The following is a 21,928-nucleotide window of genomic DNA, read 5'->3' as shown; positions in this document are numbered from 1 at the left end:
TCCCCCAGTCACAGGGGAGGTTTTGATGGGTTTTCCTTCCCTTGGTGTTTGGTCCGCGGGAGCTATTTTATTTCACTCCTACCCTCCTTGCACTCCGAAAAGTGCATGGCGAGCATTCCCCTATCCGCCACCTGGGGACGCGCCACGTCGGGGTATCACCTCCCCGCCCAGCCAGTACACTTGGCCAGGTCCGTGGGTCGCCCTGAAACCTTTTTTTTTTCTTTTTTTTTGGTTCAGTTGGAAGAGGAAATGCGTTTACGCACGCGCGGGTTGGTTTCCCTTTTCGTCTATTCGGCTAGAGGGGACCCGGGCAGTGTGGGACTCATGTCCGTCCTGAAAGGGCAGCCTGGCCCCCGTGAGGTGAGGGCAAACCCAAAGAGGCAACCTGGCAACCCAACACTTAAGGGTTGAGTTTAGCCCAAGAGTAGGCCACAGCTCTGAAGGGGCGACCTAGACGGGCAGCCCAGAGTTGGCACTCCCGAGGTTGGACATACTGCCCACTAAAACCTCTCCCCTAACGTGGGCCGCCGGCACCTTTTCACTCGTTAGAATTCATAAAGGAATACCAGCGTATAGCCACAACGACGCTTCGGCACTTTAACGCATTTCGCGTTATTGCGGTCGCCCGCAAAAACGCCATGCGCTAGGCACATGGGGCATCTGCGGATCCACGTCGTTGCACCTCCGATCCAGCGGTAGGACATTTTCAACCTGTACGGTAAGGCACAGGATTTTTCTTCGGCCACGACCAGAAACCGAAGTAAGCCCATTCCGTGTGGTCGCGCCATGTGTTCACCTGCCAGGGCAGGAGCTTGCTCTTCGACACGGCCAGGAACCGGGACATCGTATCTCCACGGCTGACCGTGTCCATCTTCGTCCACCATGGTTGGTTGATAATGATGATGTGGCCTATCCTAGACGTCAGCACGCCCACCTGACCTTCCACGAGCACAGGCCATTTTTCTTCGGCCATGAGCAGGAACCGGAGCTCCTGCTCAACGGGTGGTCGTGCCATGTGTTCACCTGTTTTAGCAGGGCTTGCTCTTCAGCACAGCCAGGGCCCGGGACGAGTCCTTTCCCCGGTTGACTGTGCCACATCTTGGTAGGCTGCAATCCACGATGACCTGTCCCATACATACTTTATACACATACACACGCTCATGACAAGCATAGCGCTTCGAGTAGCGCTTCGAATGCCCCAAATATGCAACGATAAATAATGAATAAATAATGAGTAAAGAATAAATGAATAAATAAATGAATAAATGAATGAGTGAATGAATAAATAAATAATGAATAATGAATTGGAATTAATAAGCACATGAAGCCCATGAATAGAATAGAGGAGCCCATACATTCAATAACAGCTGTCATAATAAGCATACTAAATATACTAAACATACTAAAACTGGTTAAATCAAATCACAAATACAACGGGAAATAAATATATATATGCATCTAATGCATCTAATGCAATAGAGCAGTTAATGAATAGTTAACAGTAAAAGAAATAGTAAGCAATATGAGAACGTGAGAAACTGTGAAGTAAACATAAGTAGTATTGCACGCAAGCAGGCAAGCAAGCATATGTGAACTGGACATAAGCAAATGAACAACAATACCTCCAAAACCTAAAACGTCAAACATACATACATACAGCCGAGCAGCCAAATAGCAGAAGAGGAATATTTAACATTCAACACTAGCGCACAATATAATCACATAAAATTAAACTCAAGATAAAGCATAAATTTGAGATGAAATAAACCAAGGATGTGAACCGTAAAGTAAAATAAAGTCGCCAGACAGATAGCAAATAGCAAGCCAGCCATGAGAGAAGAGAAGCAAACATAACATAACATAGAATGCTACTAATTATTATCAGAGGTAAAGGTAAATAAGGTACAGTATAAAATATAGAATATGGGGTATAACCAGAAAGTAAGCTGGGAAGAAAATAAATAGGTGAGCGTAATGTAATACTAATAATTGAAACCATTCATTGAAACTATTAAGTTACTTAAATTTACTTGCAGGAACATTTACGCGACCACAACCTCAACGTGGTTGGCAAGCGAACATGATGGAGTACAATCAATGATCAAATGAAGGCAATAAAAAACAATTAGAAATTATTGCGAGCAAATCATCAATAAAGATAAGTAGCAACATATACCTCATAATGAGAATAATTGGAAGAGACAGAACTGTTAACATCAGAAATTAACCATAGTCTTAAATGTAAAATATAACATAATCCTAGTTTATTTGCAGGAAGCCCTAACGCCAGCCAATGGAAGTGGAGGTAGAGTGTAATTAACAGATAACAGGAGAAGAGAATACCCATCTGATATAATATGGGGAGCACATGAGACCTAAATCCGCATAAACCATAAGGCAGATCAAACAATTCAAATAGTTATAAATTGAGTAGATTAGATTGTTACTGGATTATAATACCGCTCCGATAAGTATGGTATTAATATTGATACTGATACAGGTAAGTCGATGCAATACAGCGCGTGGTGAAAACTAATCAATAATAAACCCCACATACAACCATATTACTGCTAAATCATAATATAAAGGTACAAGAAAACTAAACTACACTACAATAGATCAAAATTACTATGAACATATGTGTATATATAATATGTAACGAAAACACTCTAAATATAATCAATTTAATAAGTATACCGATGTAGATAATTAATTAAACTCCTCATACCATAGTCAGTTTTAATGATGCAGTTCCATTAAACTCCCTTTAATACCAATTAATAGAAAAGGCATATAGGTGCTAAACCAAGACAGACACTCCTATAAGAAAGTCATATGAGATCCACGGTCAAGAAATTCAAAGAATTTAAGGAACCATAACGCATATATGTATCTATAGAAAACCATAAAGGCATTGTATCATGCAGGAAGGACTGCTGCAGCGTATGCCTCCCTGAGCACCAGCCGTATTAACCAATACTGAACTAACACTTTCCAAATCAAAATCAAAATCAGAATCAGAATTGTAATTAAGAAAGGGTAATTAATGTACAAAAGATTGCATAAAGTACCGTAAGTATTCAAAATACACAGATTCACAACTGTCACAACTGCACTAGAATTGAATTAAACATAGTATGCAAAACATTATCCTGAGGAGTGTACGAAGAGCTACAAAAGAGCAGTGAATAATATTATAGGAACATGGAACGTAAAACGTAACACTCAATTGAAGAAGAAGTCACTGAAACATTTCAAGTGACCAAGAATAAAAATAAGAAAAGAATAAGGATAGTGAGTAGTGAACGGCGAACAATAAACCAATGTCGTTACACGTCATTCATATCTAAATTGCTAAAGGATATATGATACATCTTATAGTCTACAATTAATTGACAATGCCTGGGAGCCCAAACAACCCCCGAAAGCTTAGAAACAATGCATGATACTACAAGAGGAACTAAGGAGCTAAGAACTAAGAAACAAGAAACCAGAATCAGAATCAAACCCACCCTTAAAATATGCAAAGGGATTATAAACGCAATATACGCGTATGATATAAACTCATTAATCCATCCAATCCAGATAGACTCTTCTAAATTCCATAATACAAGACCCATTAAACTAAGTGAAATAAATATAACCGCAAATATAATCGCATATATAATCATCACAGATATAACCACAGCTATAATCACAGCAGGTAAAATAAAGCAGACACGTATTAATAATCTGTATCAAGTAATTTAATTCAATGCAATTCGATATGCCATATGCCATTGTTAATTACTCTGTACATTTACGTACTCAATTATAATAATATAGTGGAATAGAAAGTTAGGAAGTTATATAATAATAATGCTATACAATACAATTTAATACAGAATACTGGTTAAGTATAGCCAAACATAGCTAACTAATATAGCTGAATGATTGGACACAATCCAAGGTCTAAAATAATAATATTATAATATAACATATAATATATTCAATGCCTAAAGTGGTCACAGATTGAACGCAGGCTGAACGCAATTGAACGTAGATTGAACGTAGTTTGGATGTAATAACATTAATAACATAAATAAAATAATACAATATGATCATGGTATAATACAATACAATAACAATACTATAATACAATATTATAACATAATACAATATAACATAATATAATACAATATAACATAATATAATACAATATAATACAGCATATAATATATAATATATAATAGTAAGTAATATAAATGCACCGAATGCATAAAATGCACAGAACGGAGCTAATGATACCACATTAACAAATACACTGCAATTACACTACAATACAATACCTCCGAGCGTAGCACATTAGTACGCGCACTGTCACAGCAATCACATCCGCACGAATAAATACAAAATTTAAATTAGAAAATTCAAAATTCAATAATTTCAATAAATTCAATTCAATTAATTAATTAATTCAGTTCACTTGACACTTATCACTGAACATTTCGTATCACATCACATCATAGATGAACGATGACCATGTCAACGTCAACTAAGATAGGAAACCGGGCGAAGTAAAATAAAGAGCGCGACCATAAACCATAAAGAACATAGATACCTAGTGTTCGAATTCCCTAGTCCATACCATAATGATTATCGACCATCAAATTAACCACCAAATCATCAAATTAATCAACTAATTATACAGAATATATAAACGTTCAAAAGCGAAAAGCGGAAATAAAAGCGAAAATACTTCAACAACTTTCAATAAATCACCGCGATGGAAACCAGAAGTAAGGTACCTACGAAAGATAACGATAGCAAAACGCATCGTAAGAAATAAAGCATGCAATACTGCCCGAAGATAAGCCGTAAAGCTATCCCTAGTCGGTAACCAACCGCAGCACCAGAGATATTACCAACCGCAAATATTCCATCCACCACATAATACTCGGCCGCTCGCTCCGTAACGGTTCCGTAACGGTTATCCACAGACCAATTATCTGCCGCGCAGCAATTACCTACCGCGCGCCAGTTACCCAATACACACAGTTATCGACTGCAAAACCATCCATCGTGCAGCCGCGCAATCCTAGGAATCCATACTTACCATCAAACTTATCATCAAACATAAGTCTGATATACAGTACTTTCACGAAGGTATAAAACACACGAACATCAAATCAAGCTTCCAGACAGATCAAGATGGAGGATAAATCAGTTAGTAAAATCAATACTACGGTTATTTATTATATATAAATATGAATCATACGTTTGTAATAGGGTGGAATGAAATAAATATAAATTACATATAAATTACAAATTATAAACAATGAGGAAAAATAAAATGAAATCAAATGAATCAACCCGAATAAGATCCACAGATTGCGCAGATTGCAGGACACACTGTATTACCACATATCGCGCCGCAGAAAACAGATTATACAAAACAACAGAACAACAGAACAACAGAATCAACGGAGTCAGGAATCGCCACAGAACGAAGGGCCGAATAAATAAATAGAATAGAACATTTAACTTAGACAAAATCAACCAGTAAAGTCAAACAACGTCAACAACGCATGCGATCAGGAAAGTCCCGTGAGCCCAATAAAAACAACTCTCGGTCAAATAATATTAGTTAGTAAAATAAAATAATAAATCAATGAAACTAGAATAAATCATGGTAACAGGCAGCTAGCAGAAATGAAATATGAAGCAGAAATGAATCAATATATCAAGAAAAATCGAATCAGATCAATGTATAGCTTGTAACTGATCAATGTCCCATCGATCAGCACATAATGTAGGGGCCTAAGGCGCCACCCTTCCACCGTTCCAAGATGCGAGAGCGCACGCGTAAGATCCCCTTCGCTGCCGGGAGCACCGAGCGAGGTGCCTGCCGATCCGCGGAACGAGGACTTGTCGTCGAGACTCGAATGCGAACAGACGCATCTTCAACTCTTGTAAATTTTATCGAACGCTCGCACTTACCGCAAGCCGACCAGCCGCTACGAAGCATCGTGCGTTGGTCTTGCTTCCGAGATTACTTCCGCGCCCATGAGCGACCGGTGCTAGATTCTCCTATCTACCGAAGTCCTAGGAGTTCGGAAGGAAACAGAATCTACCCACGCGAGCCATGCGACGTGTGAGGGAGTCGGTGCCCATATTCAAATAGATCTCTTAAGATTAAAGAAAGAACTCGACGGCAGGTTTCCCGTCTCGAAAGCGTGCGTGTGTGTGTGTGTGTGTGTGTGTGTGTGTGTGTGTGTGTGTGTGTGTGACTGAGCCGTGCGCTCCGCGCCCTGCGCATGTACCGGTCGTACGCTCGAGTCAAAGGTCAACCGTGCCGCTAAATATTCTTTTTTGCTCTCCATGTCCTATTAGATAGCGCGAGTAGGAAAACCCGCGACGACATGTACGTGACTCCGGTCACGACAAGAAATTACGAATAAACCATTGTGAATTTTCCTCTCTATTAATCTGGGCGTATCCTCTTTATTTTATTTCCCTTCTTTCCCTCACGAAAACGTGCTCCTGAGTAAGAGCACGGTTACAAGCTTTAATCAATCAACATCAAAATGAAGGAATGAATGAATAATAAATGAATGAATGTACGTAAACTGAATGCAGGTAAAACAGCTAAGGATATACACAAATTGGAAACTACAGAAAGTGTGTAACGCGCAACATACGTAACCAACATAACCGACATACATAGCCGACATAATGTAATGTAATGTAATGAAATGTAATATAATGTGAAATAATAAATACAGAAAATGAGTTATATTCCAACTAAATATAACCGTAGGCCTTATTGGCTCAATCCGCCCTACTTTATCAATTATAGATTATACGGTTATAAGTCATAGTGTTCGAAAATGCGTTAATTTCAACCGTCGCCACACGAACCGCGGCAGAACTCTTCAGCGCAACCGGCAGCCACCTTGGATGCCGGTCAGGCTGACCAATCACCGAGCTTGACGTCACCGGGAAGAAGCCAACGGCTCTTGCTATGACGAAGCCGGTGGTTCGGCCATTACGGTTTTGTATCGTTACGGTAAACACGTGCAGGACTGATTCCAAAAATTTCTAGTGCAATTAACGAATTTCGATTCTAAAGAACTCAGCATCGCAACGCGAATTCTGTGCCGACGGCCAACGCGAACTCGCGGTTAATCTAGTTCGTGCAAATCCACGAAATTAGTAGAATTTCGTGGTGACCACGTGTTGAATCAACACGTGGTTTTAATCTTCACGATCTACGATCATCATAAATTCGTGCAACGCACAATTTATTGTAAATACTGTACATAGTGTATTTGTGCCTGTAAATATACATTGTTTGTTTTGTGCAATCTCAAGTGCATTCATTTTCAATTGCCGTTTCACTGCCGATCCTACATTCCGAACCGGTTCTCAATCGCAAGCTCAAGACCTCCTTACAATCTCGAACACTTTTGAACCCATAGATTGCAAATTGTAAATTGCAAATTGTAAATTGTAAGCGATTGCGTCCATACAAATGCAAAAGGAATAAAAATTTACACCGAAAGATGTAAGTAGAGGGGCTAGGCCGGTTCTAATTCACTTGCGTCAGCATTTTTTTTGCTGACTCAGCATAAATTTGACACCCTCAGCAGAAATATGATACCCCCCCACCACCCACCACCACCACCCTCGCCCTCAATCTCGCCTTCATGGCCATCGTTAAACATAATCGTAAGTAGTCTTCAACAGTTACCCTTAGTGTATAAATTTTATTTATTTTTAACTAGTTGTTTTTCGTCCTAACAGTAATAATCATGCCGCGATTTAAGTTAATGCGGTTGGAGGAGGTCGCGACGCTGCACGCAAAGTGCAAGAAGCGGCAAGAGTGGCGCCGCGAGTATAAATCTCGTTGGGCGGCAATGTGGACTGAGGTCGATTTATTCGACCTCAGATATTTGTTTGGGGAGGAAATCGATGTAAGTTGCCAATCCGTTTTTATTTTTGATTTATTAGATGTTACTGTGTATTAATGTGTATTTTATCTGTTATAGCCGGACTGGTGGTAGCGATTCCTCTTAGTTTATAACACATATATTCATAGTTTATACTTTTAATTTATAATACATATACAACTAGTTTATAGCACATATACATATTCATAGTTTATAATACATATACAATTATATAACCATTATTAGTGTAATTGATTCTTTACCTCACCCTTCCCCATACTTCGTATTATTGTATTATTGTATTATGTATTATTGTATTATGTATTATTGTATTATGTATTATTGTATTATGTATTATTGTATTATATATTATTGTATTATGTATTATTGTATTATGTATTATTGTATTATGTATTATTGTATTATGTATTATTGTATTATGTATTATTGTATTATGTATTATTGTATTATGTATTATTGTATTATGTATTATTGTATTATGTATTAAAAAGTATTCAAAATTATCAATATAATTTATTCTTAGACCAACCTCCTTCATTTATAAAATAACATTCCCTGTAATAAAAGTAAACACAGAATAAAGCCGAAAAATTATTTATTCATCTAATCTGTATAATTACAAACATTGTTAAATATAGATTACAAAGTATTATTCGCTCCTATCCATGAATTGTGCGTAGAATCAAACCCCAACCATTTGACGAAAACTTTATTTCCCTTTCGTTGTAGAACCTTCTCCACTAAGTATACATCGTGATTTTTTACTTTTTGTAGCTCATATTCGTAGAACCCGCCAACCAACGGTTGTTTTTGCATATCTTGCAAGAGATACGTTACAGGATTTGTTCGTTGAATTTTAATCATTGTGAAAATTTCAGTTGTCCAATTCGGTGTATAACCCTTTGCGAATAAGGTTTTGTATTTACTAACTCGCACGTGATCACCGACCTTGTACTTGGCCGGAGCTGCAATCTTTATGTTAAAATATACGGACGATAAAAGTTTGTCCGCGTGTTCCGGTGTTACGTCGACGGGACGCATTCTAATCGTACGATGCCTTCTACTGTTATAATCTGAGACCAGCGTCGGTAAGACGGTTGTCCACGCATAGCTTCCATTAAGCGTGAACTTTTTCCACATTTCGTTTTTCAACGTCCTATTCCAACGTTCTATTATCGATGCTTTCATTACACTGTGCGTAGAGTAATGATTTATATCGTATTCTTTCATAAGATTTCGGAATTCTGCATTATAAAATTCCTTTCCCTTATCCGTTTGAAGATTTTTTGGTTTTCTTCCATCATTCAAAACGTTTAAAAATGCATCCGTAACGTTTTTTCCATTTTTTGCTTTCACTGCTACGGCCCAAGCGTATTTAGATAAGACATCGATGACAGTGAGTATGTAATTGTGGCCATTGTTGATTCGCGCATACTGTCGCATCTCTACGAGATCCGCTTGCCAGAGATCATCGTAACCCCGTACAATGACTCGTCTACGTCTAAAATTACGTCTCGCTGGCGCATGCAACTCGTTGACCAGCTGTATCTTCTCGTCCGTGATATGATTGCTCTTCACCTTCTTCATGTTTGTAAACTAACATCATGCTTTACGAACGTGTCAATTTATAATCAACCCGGCTTCTCGAAGTTCTTCGATTATAGAAACGATCTCGTTGTCATGCCCCGTATGTCCTGCGGATTTCGAGAATACGAGAAGACGTAATCTATCGACGAGCTCGTTTGGGTCATTCCAGTGCACGTAGTCCACCGCGTTATCGTTAGCCACGAAATCGAACGGTATCAGATTACCTCCACGTCGCTCGTTCTTAAGCAATTTTGCAATGATATATTTATACTTGTAACCCTTGTTACTTTTCACAAGGCCTGACGAGATATGGCTGCGTCTATGAGCGTTCGACGACTTTAATATTTCCGCGTATTTGTGTAAATCAGCATCGTTGAACAAGGTGTCATCAGGCATTCTCATGAATAGTAATTCGTACAAACCAGTTGTTCCTCTGTACTTCACCCCATTAATAATCACATCGTCGTTTTTGTTTATGTCGAAAACTGAACTTCCAAGCATTAATTTGTTGCGCTGTACGTATACTCCATACACATCATCTATTTTCTTCTCACGATCGGTAAAGAGTAATTGAATGTATTTAGCTGCCAACGGCCCTAAATTTTCCGTGAAATGGCTACGTATGTTTTCGCTAGGGTTGTCCAAAATTCGCTGCATAGAAACATTAAGATTCTCGTCGCTGTCGCCGTACGTTTCAACAGCATGTATCGATTCTTCACGATGAAAATCGGGACGATCTTTCGCCACATCCACCGTCTGTTCACTCGAAGATGTACCAGGTTCGGAATAAATGCTCTTGCAGTTTGTGCGCTTTGAGGGTTAAGAAAAGGAGTTGTCGTCAATTTTTGCGGTTCTTTAATATTCAAAGTTGGGAATGTCGACTCGGATTTTATATCGATCGTGTCTGAATGTGGCGATACCGCTGACATATTCTCGATAATTCGTTCCAGCGGTGCTACCACGGGTCTCAATCGTTTTTCAATGACTCTCTCTTCGTCGATGCTCTCCGATTTGAGAGCTCTGCGTTTTTTGCGTATAGCATCGCTTGTTTTAGCTATAGCATTCGCAACTTTACTCGATTCTTTAATATTACTATTATCCATTGCAAAGAGAAGACGTCTACTCGCTAAGCGTTCTATCGATGGACTAAATGTTTCAGAAAACGGCAAATTCGTTAAATCCTTTTCTGTAACGGCCATGTTCCATCGAGCTGTCCTTGTCGATTATTACGAAACCATATTTCTGTTCCCAACACTGTGCGCACAATTTACAAAAGTTTTCGTACGACATGTCTGTATTTACATGATCATTATAAATGTGGTGTAGATTCGTGCCATCTTGTTTGAACACGATCAAAAGGTTGGTATTGTCGCGAATTAGGTGTTTCGGTATTCTCGCGTAAGTCTGACAGAGATAAAAACAGTCCACGCGCGAGTGCCTACCCATAGCGAAATATTCTCTTATCACGTCTTGCTTGTCGCATGCAACGTCATCGAATATAAACACCGAATCGGGCAGCGCCTCGTTCGGTGGCACGACTTCGGCATTATTTGAAAATGAAAAGTATCCGATTTCAGGAACGTTTGTCAAAATTCGTTCGAGATATTTGTACTTTGGTTGTTGCAATGATTTTGAGTATACATATACGTTATTGAATCTTACATCGTTTGGGCACTCGATCAGACTGATTACAACGTTCGTTTTACCGTAGTTCGATTCGGCAAGAGGGGTCCGTGTCGTCGTCGACGATCGTCCACGCGTGTTGTCCTCTCGTCTAAATCGAGAATAAGGATAGACAGGGGCTGCTTTGCGAAACGCATATCGTCTATATAATAACCATATATTTAATGTTTCAGCCTCTTTATAGGTTGCGGAAAAGCTGCTTGTCCGCGTCGTGAACGTGCTTTAACCGCGGCCGTAGACGAGCTTTAACCGCGATTAACGCTTTTCTCCGCGGCGGCGGTGGCGGCGGCGGGCGGTGGTGGCGGGCACGTGGAATGTAATTCGTGATCGAGCCATCAAATACGCATCCAAGCAACAACGTGACCGAAAGTCTGTCTCGACAATGCTCGCTCAATCTGTATCAGATTGCACTCGACACGTGTCTACCTGTAAACATTTCACCCTACCCCGCATGTTAACCGCGTCAGCAAGCCGTCAAAGAGGCATCCAAGCTAAACGTGACCAAAAGTCTGTCTCGACGATGCTCTCTCTATCTGTACCAGATTGCACATCGACACGTGTCTGCATGTAAACATGGATTTCGCCCTACTCCCTCATGTCTTTGAAATAGAAGAACATTCCTTTTGTATCTCCTACATTGGAATATGAAACACAAACGTTACACATACAATCGTTCTAGGTAAAACAACATTAAGACGCATAAAGTATATTTTTACTAAATAGATTTTATTATTTTACAGTAATGAACAAAATTAATAAATGATATTAGATGTTTCGTGTTTTAAGACAAATGTAACAATTTTTCTTTTTCGGTGGAGGTCCATCTATGTGCGTGTCATCCCCCGGCCGGTTATAATGTTCCATGCACAGCTCTTCATCTTCCTCCTTCCTTTTTTTTAACCACCATTCTTTTAATATTGATACGTTTCTCATAGCACATGCCCCATTGTGCGCGATGCATGCCATATGTTTATCCATCCATCCATCCTGAATATGCTGGCTCTTGGTTGGCAAATTTGGTAGATCGTCATCTTTGTTCAAAACCTCTATATTGATTGGACTGACTGAAGGATAAAGTTTCTTCAGCCATTTTTCTTTCTCAATGCCCTTGACGTATACGGATCCATGAATACTATCTTTCAAACACGAAGCGGCACACTCTTGAAGGCGAGAATACGGCACGGTACCATCGTCCCACTCAAAACCGTGATGATTTTGCGTCAACCATTTTATTTGTCTTAATTCAGCTTTCGACAATTTTTTCTTAGCAAATGGTGGCGCAAAGATGAAACATTGTACACGATTCCCATTCTGGAAGATGGCAAGTTCCTTTACGAAAAACTCCTTCGTATCGCTTTTGAAGCCTTGAATGTCCACGAATGTTGCTACATTCATTTTGATTAGTTGAATTTGTGGCGAAAAATGACCGCTTTTGCTGCGGAATGATCATATAAACCCTCTTTCACTTAAGAGAGTTTGCGCACTACATTGGTCAGTGGATTGTACTGCACGATACGATCGTGAATGATCAAACAGTAAGCGCTAGTATTTTCAGGAACGTTTTCACTACACTCAAAATCGATTCTTACATCGATTGTGGCGCTTTTTATCGATTCGTTCTGATGCGAGCAATCAATGACAACGAATGGGCCGTAGCCGAAAAAGGGTATCTTATCGTATAGAGCTCCGTCATCACCATTACTGCACATTGCTCCGTAATATGACTTTCTGAATTTTGCATACATGTCGTAAAGGACAGAGTATCTATTTTTATTAAAGTCAAGATTCAAATTGTCATACGGATATGATTCCGAATTTAAATACAATCGAAAATTGGTGAGTTTGCTGTCATCAAATTTGGTGATATGTCTATTGAGCTTATATTTTTTATCCGTTTGTAATGCAAATATTACATATCGCGGTTTTTCTAATTGCGTAGCTGCTTTAATGCTCCATGTATGTGTAGTGGTTGCTTGTAACATTGGATACTCGTATAAGTCCCAGGAACGGTAACTCATAATTATCGTTTGGCCGTTTTCAAGGATACGCAACAATGAAAGTTTGTGTCTTTCTTCGAGCGTGACATGTGGCATCCTCCACTGTACTTTGTATAATTGCAGCGTGTATTTTGCACCATCTGTTCCATAAACAGCATTTTTGTCGTCTCGCGATCGAATCAGAATCAATTCATGATGCGCATTAATCACTATTCGTTTGTAATCTTTGCAGGAACCGAGCAGCATATTTAGAGGAACACAAAAGTCAAAGTAGCCTCCTGCATTGGGTATGTCTATCCAACCAGCGTTTTCAAGCATTTTTGATTTTGTCGTTGTCAACGATACTCCATTTTTTATCATAGTTGTTATTCCAACGTTTTTACAACGATCGATCTCCACGCCGTTTAATTCATATCGAATTTCATCAAACATAAATGCTGCGCAATTCATTTCTAGTCCAACTGAAGTTCCTGCAACATTCTCATCGTTGAGAATGAGTTTTCCTTCGACGTAAAGGTAACTCTCACTAGGAAACGTGTACAAATCTTGTTGTTGAATGGGAATTCGTATTTCATCATTGTTTCCGAATGTTGTGTTGGCGTATGGGCTGTAACTATGTAATTCGATCTTTGTAATTCGATCGTCAGAAATCGGTAAACTGGCAATGTTCAATGGGTCCATCATTTTCGTTTCTTAGTCACAAAACCCAACGATTGCAGAAATTGCGTGTTTTTGTCGCTCAAATCTTGCGATGTGTTCAGTGTGGAAATATTGTCCTTACTAAATGATTGTAAAGAGTCATCACCGTTTAATACATGATTATTATTCCTGCAACCGTGGTAATTGCTGCTGCTGCAAGTACAATTTGTGCGTTTGTGATTGAAGTTCTGGTTCCATCCATTTTCTAACGATCCTTTTAGCAACTCGTTCAACGGGGTGCTCAATAATGCATTCGGCGGATTGTTGATCGGTTGAGTTTTAGTATCTGTGTACAACAGCATTATTTCTAGTAATGTTTAGCATAAGTGCTGCTTGTTCTCTTGAAAGGCGATTAAATGAACGGATATATAACGTATATTAAACGGTCGCGTCGTTGGAGCGTTTGACGATGTGCTCTTGCAATGTGTCCGATTTGGATATATTCCCTCTACTGAATGATTGTATAATTGTTATCGTTTTTACATCATTATCCTTACTGCAGCTGCCGTAAAATGTTCAGCATGCCGTTCGAGCCGTTCAACGGGCCGTTCGAGCCGTTCAGCGGACCGTTCGAGCCGTTCGGCGGGCCGTTCAACAGGCCATTGATTATTATGTTTATATTCATGTTATTTTTTACACCGCCTAATATGAAGCCTCACTGTCACTTCTTCTCCACGGAAATTTATGAGATTATCGTTTTGATCGGTAATGCGTATACTAAGGTGATCAATGGCTCTCACAATAACTGGAAGATAAATGTCGTTCGTAGGACTTTCCGAAATTTTATATCCTGGTGGCGCGCGCGGTGAGAACTCATGAATGGTGTGAACACATTGACCGTTGCTATACGCACCAGTCGTAATATTACATTCGATCCTCAGCACATTTACTTTCATAATATTTACGGGTATATCCGACTCGTGCCATTGCCCCGGTGGTAATATTCGATATGTAGAAAACCCGAGAAGCGATCCTATATTATTTGGTTTGGTAAAATCAATTGTGTAATCACTAAATATTTCACTTTTCAAAGTGCTGTTATTTGCACGAAATATAATGATTTTTGTCTTGTCCATTATTTTCTCTTGCAAGTATTTATTTAGCGCTTCGAGTTCGTACGAACCATCCGGTATCGTGATCTCACCATCGGCATCAAAGTAAAATTTATTGTTTGTAAAGTCAACGTTCGGTATTGTGTTGAAAGCTTGAAAATCAGCGAGTCCGAGTTCGTAATTGTCATCCTTCAAGTCTATAGGTGGAAAGTAATCAGTGCTAAGCACAGAATTTTTTCCGCTTAACGTAAACGTCAACGACATCTTTGCAACTGTGAAGACTATGTGCATCGAAACTATTTTATACATTTCCAACTAAAAAATGCAAGCAGAGTTGTCCGCATACACTCGTATTGAATTTTTGATACTGCGTGTGATTGTATAAAATCGTTGCATGGTTTCCGAAGTAGTTTATTAACTCTGTCGGCGGTCTCAGATTTCCAAAAGAATCGAAATATTTAACACAATTACCCCGCTTTACGTAAGCTACCCAGTGTGTGCCAGGACCTTCCGATTTATCTAAATTCACGATACCGCATTCGTTTAAGAACGATTTCGAGGGTAAATTTGTACGCATGAAAACACCTCGAAAATGTGGAAAGTTCAACTTTCGTGCAAAGTTATATAACTGTACATTTGTCATTGCGCCCTGTGAAAGCGTTGCAATTTGCTGAAGCGCTTCTTTTTTTTTCTTTAATTCCTTTCCCCGTTTATATGGTGCAAGGTAAAGTCCATGCCCTTCCATAACACGATTGTGCCGTTTCATTTCCTCCAATGCTTTTCGTGCTGCAGACGCATCGTTGACTGCCTTGGCGATACCTGCTGCACCGCCAGCCACCGTGCCCAAAGCTGAAAGGCCCGCAAAAATAGGTACAAGTGCTGGAAGAAATCCCCCACGTTTTGCAACTGGAGGTTTGCGCGACTTCGTCTTCTTCTTGTTACTTTTTCGCGGTGCCATTACTTTCTTCTTTGGCTAACTCTTTGGCCAACAATATTCCAGCAACGCGCGCAGACAAAAGTATTTTCCAATCTAGTGCGAATTCTTTTTGTGCTAATTCGAAGATCAAATGTGCATATGCACATCGTACGACTATCGTATAGGAAGTAAAACTTTTCCTGGGATGTTTGGGTTTATATAGGTAGAGAGAAGTCGCAAATGATGCAATACATTATAATTTGTAACATAATTCTATGATTTATTAAAGTATAATTTGTAACATAATTCAATTAATTTTCTCTGTTAAGATGCTGTTGATGCCGCTGTTATTATTGCATGAATGCCTAAAGCTATTAATTCGCCATCGATGATTGAATTTCGATCGTAAATGTGGCTCTCTTTAATATACTGAACAACTTCCGCATGCACTTTTACATCCCCGTATCCCCGAACTAATGTTACAAACTCTTTAAATTTTTGCTCCACCGAATACAGTGTATCGTATAATGCATTATGCATTTCAATTATACAATCATTTAAAATTATCATTTTCTCAAACGTTTTTTTCATCATACACACATATATATCTTTGTTGAAAAATTTAACAACTTTTTCACCATATAGCACTCCAAATTCAACGCCTACATCGTTAAAGTTAATATTGTCACGTGTATCTGCTGCATCTTCAAAGAAGCTGCGCACGTTGTCTGCCTCAGCTACAATCAGCGACCACGTAACTATGCTCAGCTCCAGCTGGTTGTTGCGGTTGTCTGATAATATGAGTTGGGGATAAAACTTGTTGCCGAATATATTTATTCCAATTTCCAAATGCTTCGTACAAGAATCTGTCAACGGATATTTTCGACCCAAAATTTGACATGATTGTTGGGGTTTGATTCTAGAACAAATAAACGCCATTTAAGTATGTTATTAGAACAAATAAATACCTTATCCCAGCTTTAAATGGAATATGTTTCGGACACTTACTTTACATCATCCTGATGTTTTGTTATTTTTCTGCGTGTCTCATCTTCGATAGAACTTGGGTGTTTCCTTTTGCAAAAAAACTCCTTGAAACTTTGAGAATACATATTTCACTTTTCACAATACAATCTCACGAACGGATGCACTTGCGGTGATAGTCAATTTGGTTTTGAGTATGCTTGAAACTTTAGCAAAACCCCAACCTTCTATAGTCACGAATTGCAACGTCAGATTTGCTGCGTCAACAAAAAACCTCATTTCCAAGACGTAGAAAAATTCCGTTTAAGGTGGGAGGGGGTCTTGTGGTTGTCTTCCGATAAGAAGAAATAGTTCCAGGGGGATGGGGGTCTCATAGGTGTCAAATTTCAGTTCAAGGTCATGAGGGGTGCAGTGGGGCGTTATAGGTGATGTCAAAAATAGATTTTATCTCAAGGTCAATTGTTGTTATTTGCCGTGTGATCAAAATATACTTTTCGTCGTATCGGCAGTGTAAAACTGACACGGAAGTGTTTACACTTGTTCCGGATGGGTTATCTAATCAAAATCACTTCGTAGTGCACAGGCTTCTTTATTGACACTCTCTTTTAGGTTAGTCCTGTGTTTTTCTACTCTGGCGGCAGTGCCGGTAACAAAAACATACCGAGCGGGGGGCAGCGCTGCCAACTTAACACCGCTACATCATTCCCCCACCAGTAACTAAGTTACGTTACATGCGATTATACTACTGTAATAAACAATAATAAAGAGAAATCCACACAAAATTCAAAATAAGTCTTACAATATCTTAATCTAATGCTTAATTATTAGGTTATTCTATCCATTAATTATACGAATATTCTACATTACTATTAAAACGCACTGGACGTTTGATCAGTCTTCCTGTTCGAGATACTCGTGGCTTCTCCACTGGTACCTCTTTCTTTGGCAACGTTCCGTCGGCTGATTCCGGTACAATTCGGTCCTGGTCGTTTGATATTAACATATAGGCTGGCTTCAATCTATCAATGGAAATGCGTGCCGATTTTCCTTGTATTTGTACCCGGAAATATTTCTCATTCCTACTTTGCACTTTAAATGGTCCCTCGTAAGCAGGTTCGAGTGGTTTCTTCACTCTATCTGTCCTTACAAATACGTGCGAACATGTCTTTAGGTCTTTATGCACAAATATCTTCAAATTTGTTCTGTATCTAGCAGTGCATGGTCTTACCGCTTCCATCTGACTCTGTAGCCTACTAATAAAGGTTTCCGGTGATATTGACATTTTTGACTTGACAAAAAATTCACCTGGTAGTTTGATTGTTGTCCCGTAAACCATTTGTGATATGGAGTAATCCGAGTCTTCTTTTAATGCTGTTCGCAGCCCTAAGAGAATTGTTGGTATTGAGTCCGTCCATGTTTTAGTACCATGTGATTGAATCGCTGCTTTTAGCGTCCGATGGAGCCGCTCAACTTTTCCGTTACTTTGTGGGTGGTAGGCCGTCGTATGCTGTAGTTTAATTCCGCATATAGTTGTTAGTGACCGAAAAAGCTCCGATGTAAATTGTACTCCCCGGTCTGTAATGACCTGATAGGGAACCCCAAATCGGGTGATCCAGCTCTCGTAAAACGCCTTAGCGACTTTTTCGGCTGTAATACTTTGCGTAGCGGTCTATACATGTCAGACAATAGGTAAAACCATCGGATGGGGGGTATGGCCCAATCAAATCTATGTGTACCACACCGAAACGTTCATCCGGTAACTGGTACCGTCCTAGCTCCGATTTCGTGTGCCGTGTTACTTTGTTCTTTTGACAACTAGTGCACGCTCGGGTCTATTCTTGCACTTCTCTTTTCATGTCTGTCCACACAAATCTTGCCGTTACCTCCAGCGTTGTTGATCTGACACCGGGATGGGCCAGGCCATGTATTTGTTTGAATATTTCTTCCCTGAAACGTTTCGGTACAAACGGCCGAATATTCCTTGTGGATGTGTCACACCACAATTCTCTGCCGGATGGCAGTGGGTAACTTTTAAAAATTAATGATTTATTATTCGCTCGCAATTCTTTTAACTCGGTGTCGCTTTCTTGTTCCCCGGCTATTTTATCAAAATCAATTTCTGCGACCGAGGTTTCTGCTATTCTTGATAAATTATCTGCAACTACATTTTCTTGCCCTTTTATATAACATAGGTCTGTAGTAAATTGCGATATATATTGTAATTGCCTAAGCTGTCTAGGGGATGCTTTATCGTTATTTTGCTTGAATGCAAAAATTAGCGGCTTGTGGTCTGTAAAGATTTTGAATTCGCGGCCCTCCAACCAATGTTTGAAGTGTTTTACTGCTAGGTAGATACCCAACAATTCCCTGTCGTAGATACTGTAGTTCTTTTGGCTATCGCTCAGCTTCTTCGAGTAAAAAGCTATAGGTTTCCACGCTCCGTTTTCCTGTTGTTGTAACGCAGCGCCAACCGCCCAATCAGAGGCGTCTGTAAAAACCGCTAACTGCGATTCCGCGTTCGGGTAACTTAGTAACGCTACATCTGTCAGTTCTTGTTTGCACTTTTCAAACATTCTTATGGCCTCGTCCGTCCACTGTATCCTTCTCTTATCCCTTTTTCTTGCACCTTTTAAGTATTCCTGTAGGACGGCTTGACTGTGCGCTGCGTTTTTTAGAAAGGGACGATAGAAATTGACCATGCCTAGGAACGTCCGCAACTCGTGAACTGTAGCTGGTAATTTGTACTCTAGAATCGCTTTTACTCGTTCCTGTAGTGGTAGGACTCCCTTCGATGTAATATGGTATCCCAGAAAATCTAATTCTTCCACTCCAAATGTCGATTTCGGTAAGTTTATCCTTAATCCGTGTTCGTTTAATCTTCTCAACACTAAGTTCAGGTGTCTCTTGTGCTCTTCCTCTGATGTGGACGCCACCAGGATATCGTCCAGATACGAGAAAACAAAGGGTAGTCCTTGAAGCACCTGGTGCATGAAACGCTGGAACGTGGAGGGTGCATTTCGTAGTCCAAAGCTCATAACATTGAATTCAAACAGCCCAAACGGCGTAATGACAGCGGTTTTCGCTTTGTCTTCTTCGGCTATTGGAATCTGAAAGTATGCTTTAAATAAATCTAATTTTGAGAATATTTTTTTACCTCTCAGGATGTGATTGACATCATTAATTCTGGGGACGGGATACCGATCCGGGATTGTTACATCGTTCAATCTTCTGTAATCCCCACACGGCCGCATAGTCCCGTCCTTTTTTGTTACCAAATGAAGGGGGCTTGCCCACTGTGAATTTGACCGCCTGATAATATTATTATCCAACATGTATTGAAATTCTTGCCTTGCGATTTTAAACCTCTTGGGATCGAGCTGCCTTGCTTTTGAATGCACTGGTTGTCCTCTTGTAACGATACGATGCTGGACACCATGCTTGACGTCGGTTATTAGCAAATTCAGTTTTGTGATTTGTGGGTATCTTGACAGTATATTGTAGTATTTCAAATTTTTGTCCAACAGGCTTACCGTGGTGCTCTGCGAGACGGCTGTAATTTCTCCTTTTACTGCGAGATTAGTTACCCCGTCGATTAGTTTCTTTTTACTTATATCTATCAATAACCCGAATTTGTTGAGAAAGTCCGCCCCTATTATTCCCTTGGAAATCTTTCCTACCGCGAACGGCCATTGAAATGCCCTACGCAGGCCCAAGTCCAAGGTCAACACCCTGATTCCATAGGTCGGAATTTCGGTGCCATTTGCCGCGTACAATTTAAAATCGCACGTTTCCTTGTCGTTCTTCGTGGCCGGGATTAGGCTCACGTCAGCACCACTATCTATCAAAAAGTTCTGGTTCGTTGTTTTATCTTTTACAAATAGACGGTGTTTGCGGCGATTTGGTGTATCATTAGCAGCAGAACCCACCGCTAATTCGGCTGCGGGCTTACGTTTCCCGTTGGCTTCTGGGACCAAGCGCAAGGGGAGGTGCACTTATCCGGTATGCAACCAGCACCAAATCTGAAGTGATAATAGCAATATTTCCCCTTCGGATCGCATCGCTTCCTGATGCCGCTTCGTCGTCTGTTCCTAAATTTGGTGCTACTCGCACCGCGGTCCGTGCTGCGATTCCTGGGCCGTGGCAACCTGCTCGCCCCTAATTGGGCTACCTGTAATTCCAGGTCTGCCATTTTCCGCATTAGCTCTTCCATGAGGCTAGTGCCTTGACTGGTGGTACAAAGTTCTCGACGTGGGTTCATTTCGCCGATCTTGTCTGCCATACTTGCTAACTTAACCAGACTCTCATCTAACACAAGTAGTATGTTTTTAATATAATCGGGCATTTTGTCCAGCCACAAGGTTCCTAAAACCTTGTCCGAGATGTCCTCGGTGGCCAATGACCTCATTTTTTGTAGGAGTTGGCTCGGTCTCACGTCTCCCAGTTCAATACCCGTGACCAACCGTTTAATCCTCCTATTCTCGCATTCTCGAAATACACTCAAGAGCCTCTCCTTAGCTGTGGTATATTTATTAGTAGCATTTTTATCATTAACGAGATCCCAGATGTCCTCTATGTATTTTGGCTCTAACTGCGAGACGAGATAGTTAAATTTTGTGAGTTCGGTCGTGATTCCATTAATTTCAAACTGGGCTTCCACCTGATAAAACCATATTTCCGGTTTTTCCGGCCAGAATGGTGGAATTTTAATGCTCACCTTATTGGCTTCCACGGCCATGTCGACGACTAACCCACGTGGAACGATATCACGTCGGGGTCACCAATTTGTTGTTATTTGCCGTGTGATCAAAATATACTTTTCGTCGAATCGGCAGTGTAAAACTGACACGGAAGTGTTTACACTTGTTCCGGATGGGTTATCTAATCAAAATCACTTCGTAGTGCACAGGCTTCTTTATTGACACTCTCTTTTAGGTTAGTCCTGTGTTTTTCTACTCTGGCGGCAGTGCCGGTAACAAAAACATACCGAGCGGGGGGCAGCACTGCCAACTTAACACCGCTACAAGGTCATGGGGGTGGAGGTCTCGTAGGTGTCAAGTT

General features: G+C 40.1%; 1 protein-coding gene across 1 annotated transcript; it reads right to left on the bottom strand.

The window, feature by feature from the left end:
* Positions 1 to 20,798: 20,798 nt before the first annotated feature.
* On the bottom strand, positions 20,799 to 21,605 carry LOC123987898. The gene has a single exon (XM_046286217.1). It carries the CDS (start codon positions 21,603 to 21,605, stop codon positions 20,799 to 20,801), a length of 807 nt encoding a protein of 268 aa, XP_046142173.1.
* Between the last annotated feature and the right edge of the window lie 323 nt (positions 21,606 to 21,928).

The sequence above is a fragment of the Osmia bicornis genome, chromosome 6 (genome assembly GCF_907164935.1).
Source record: "Osmia bicornis bicornis chromosome 6, iOsmBic2.1, whole genome shotgun sequence".
In the NCBI taxonomy this organism is placed as follows: Eukaryota; Metazoa; Arthropoda; class Insecta; order Hymenoptera; family Megachilidae; genus Osmia; species Osmia bicornis.
Note: the sequence above shows the minus strand (reverse complement) of the source record. Positions and strands in the feature narration are given on the sequence as shown.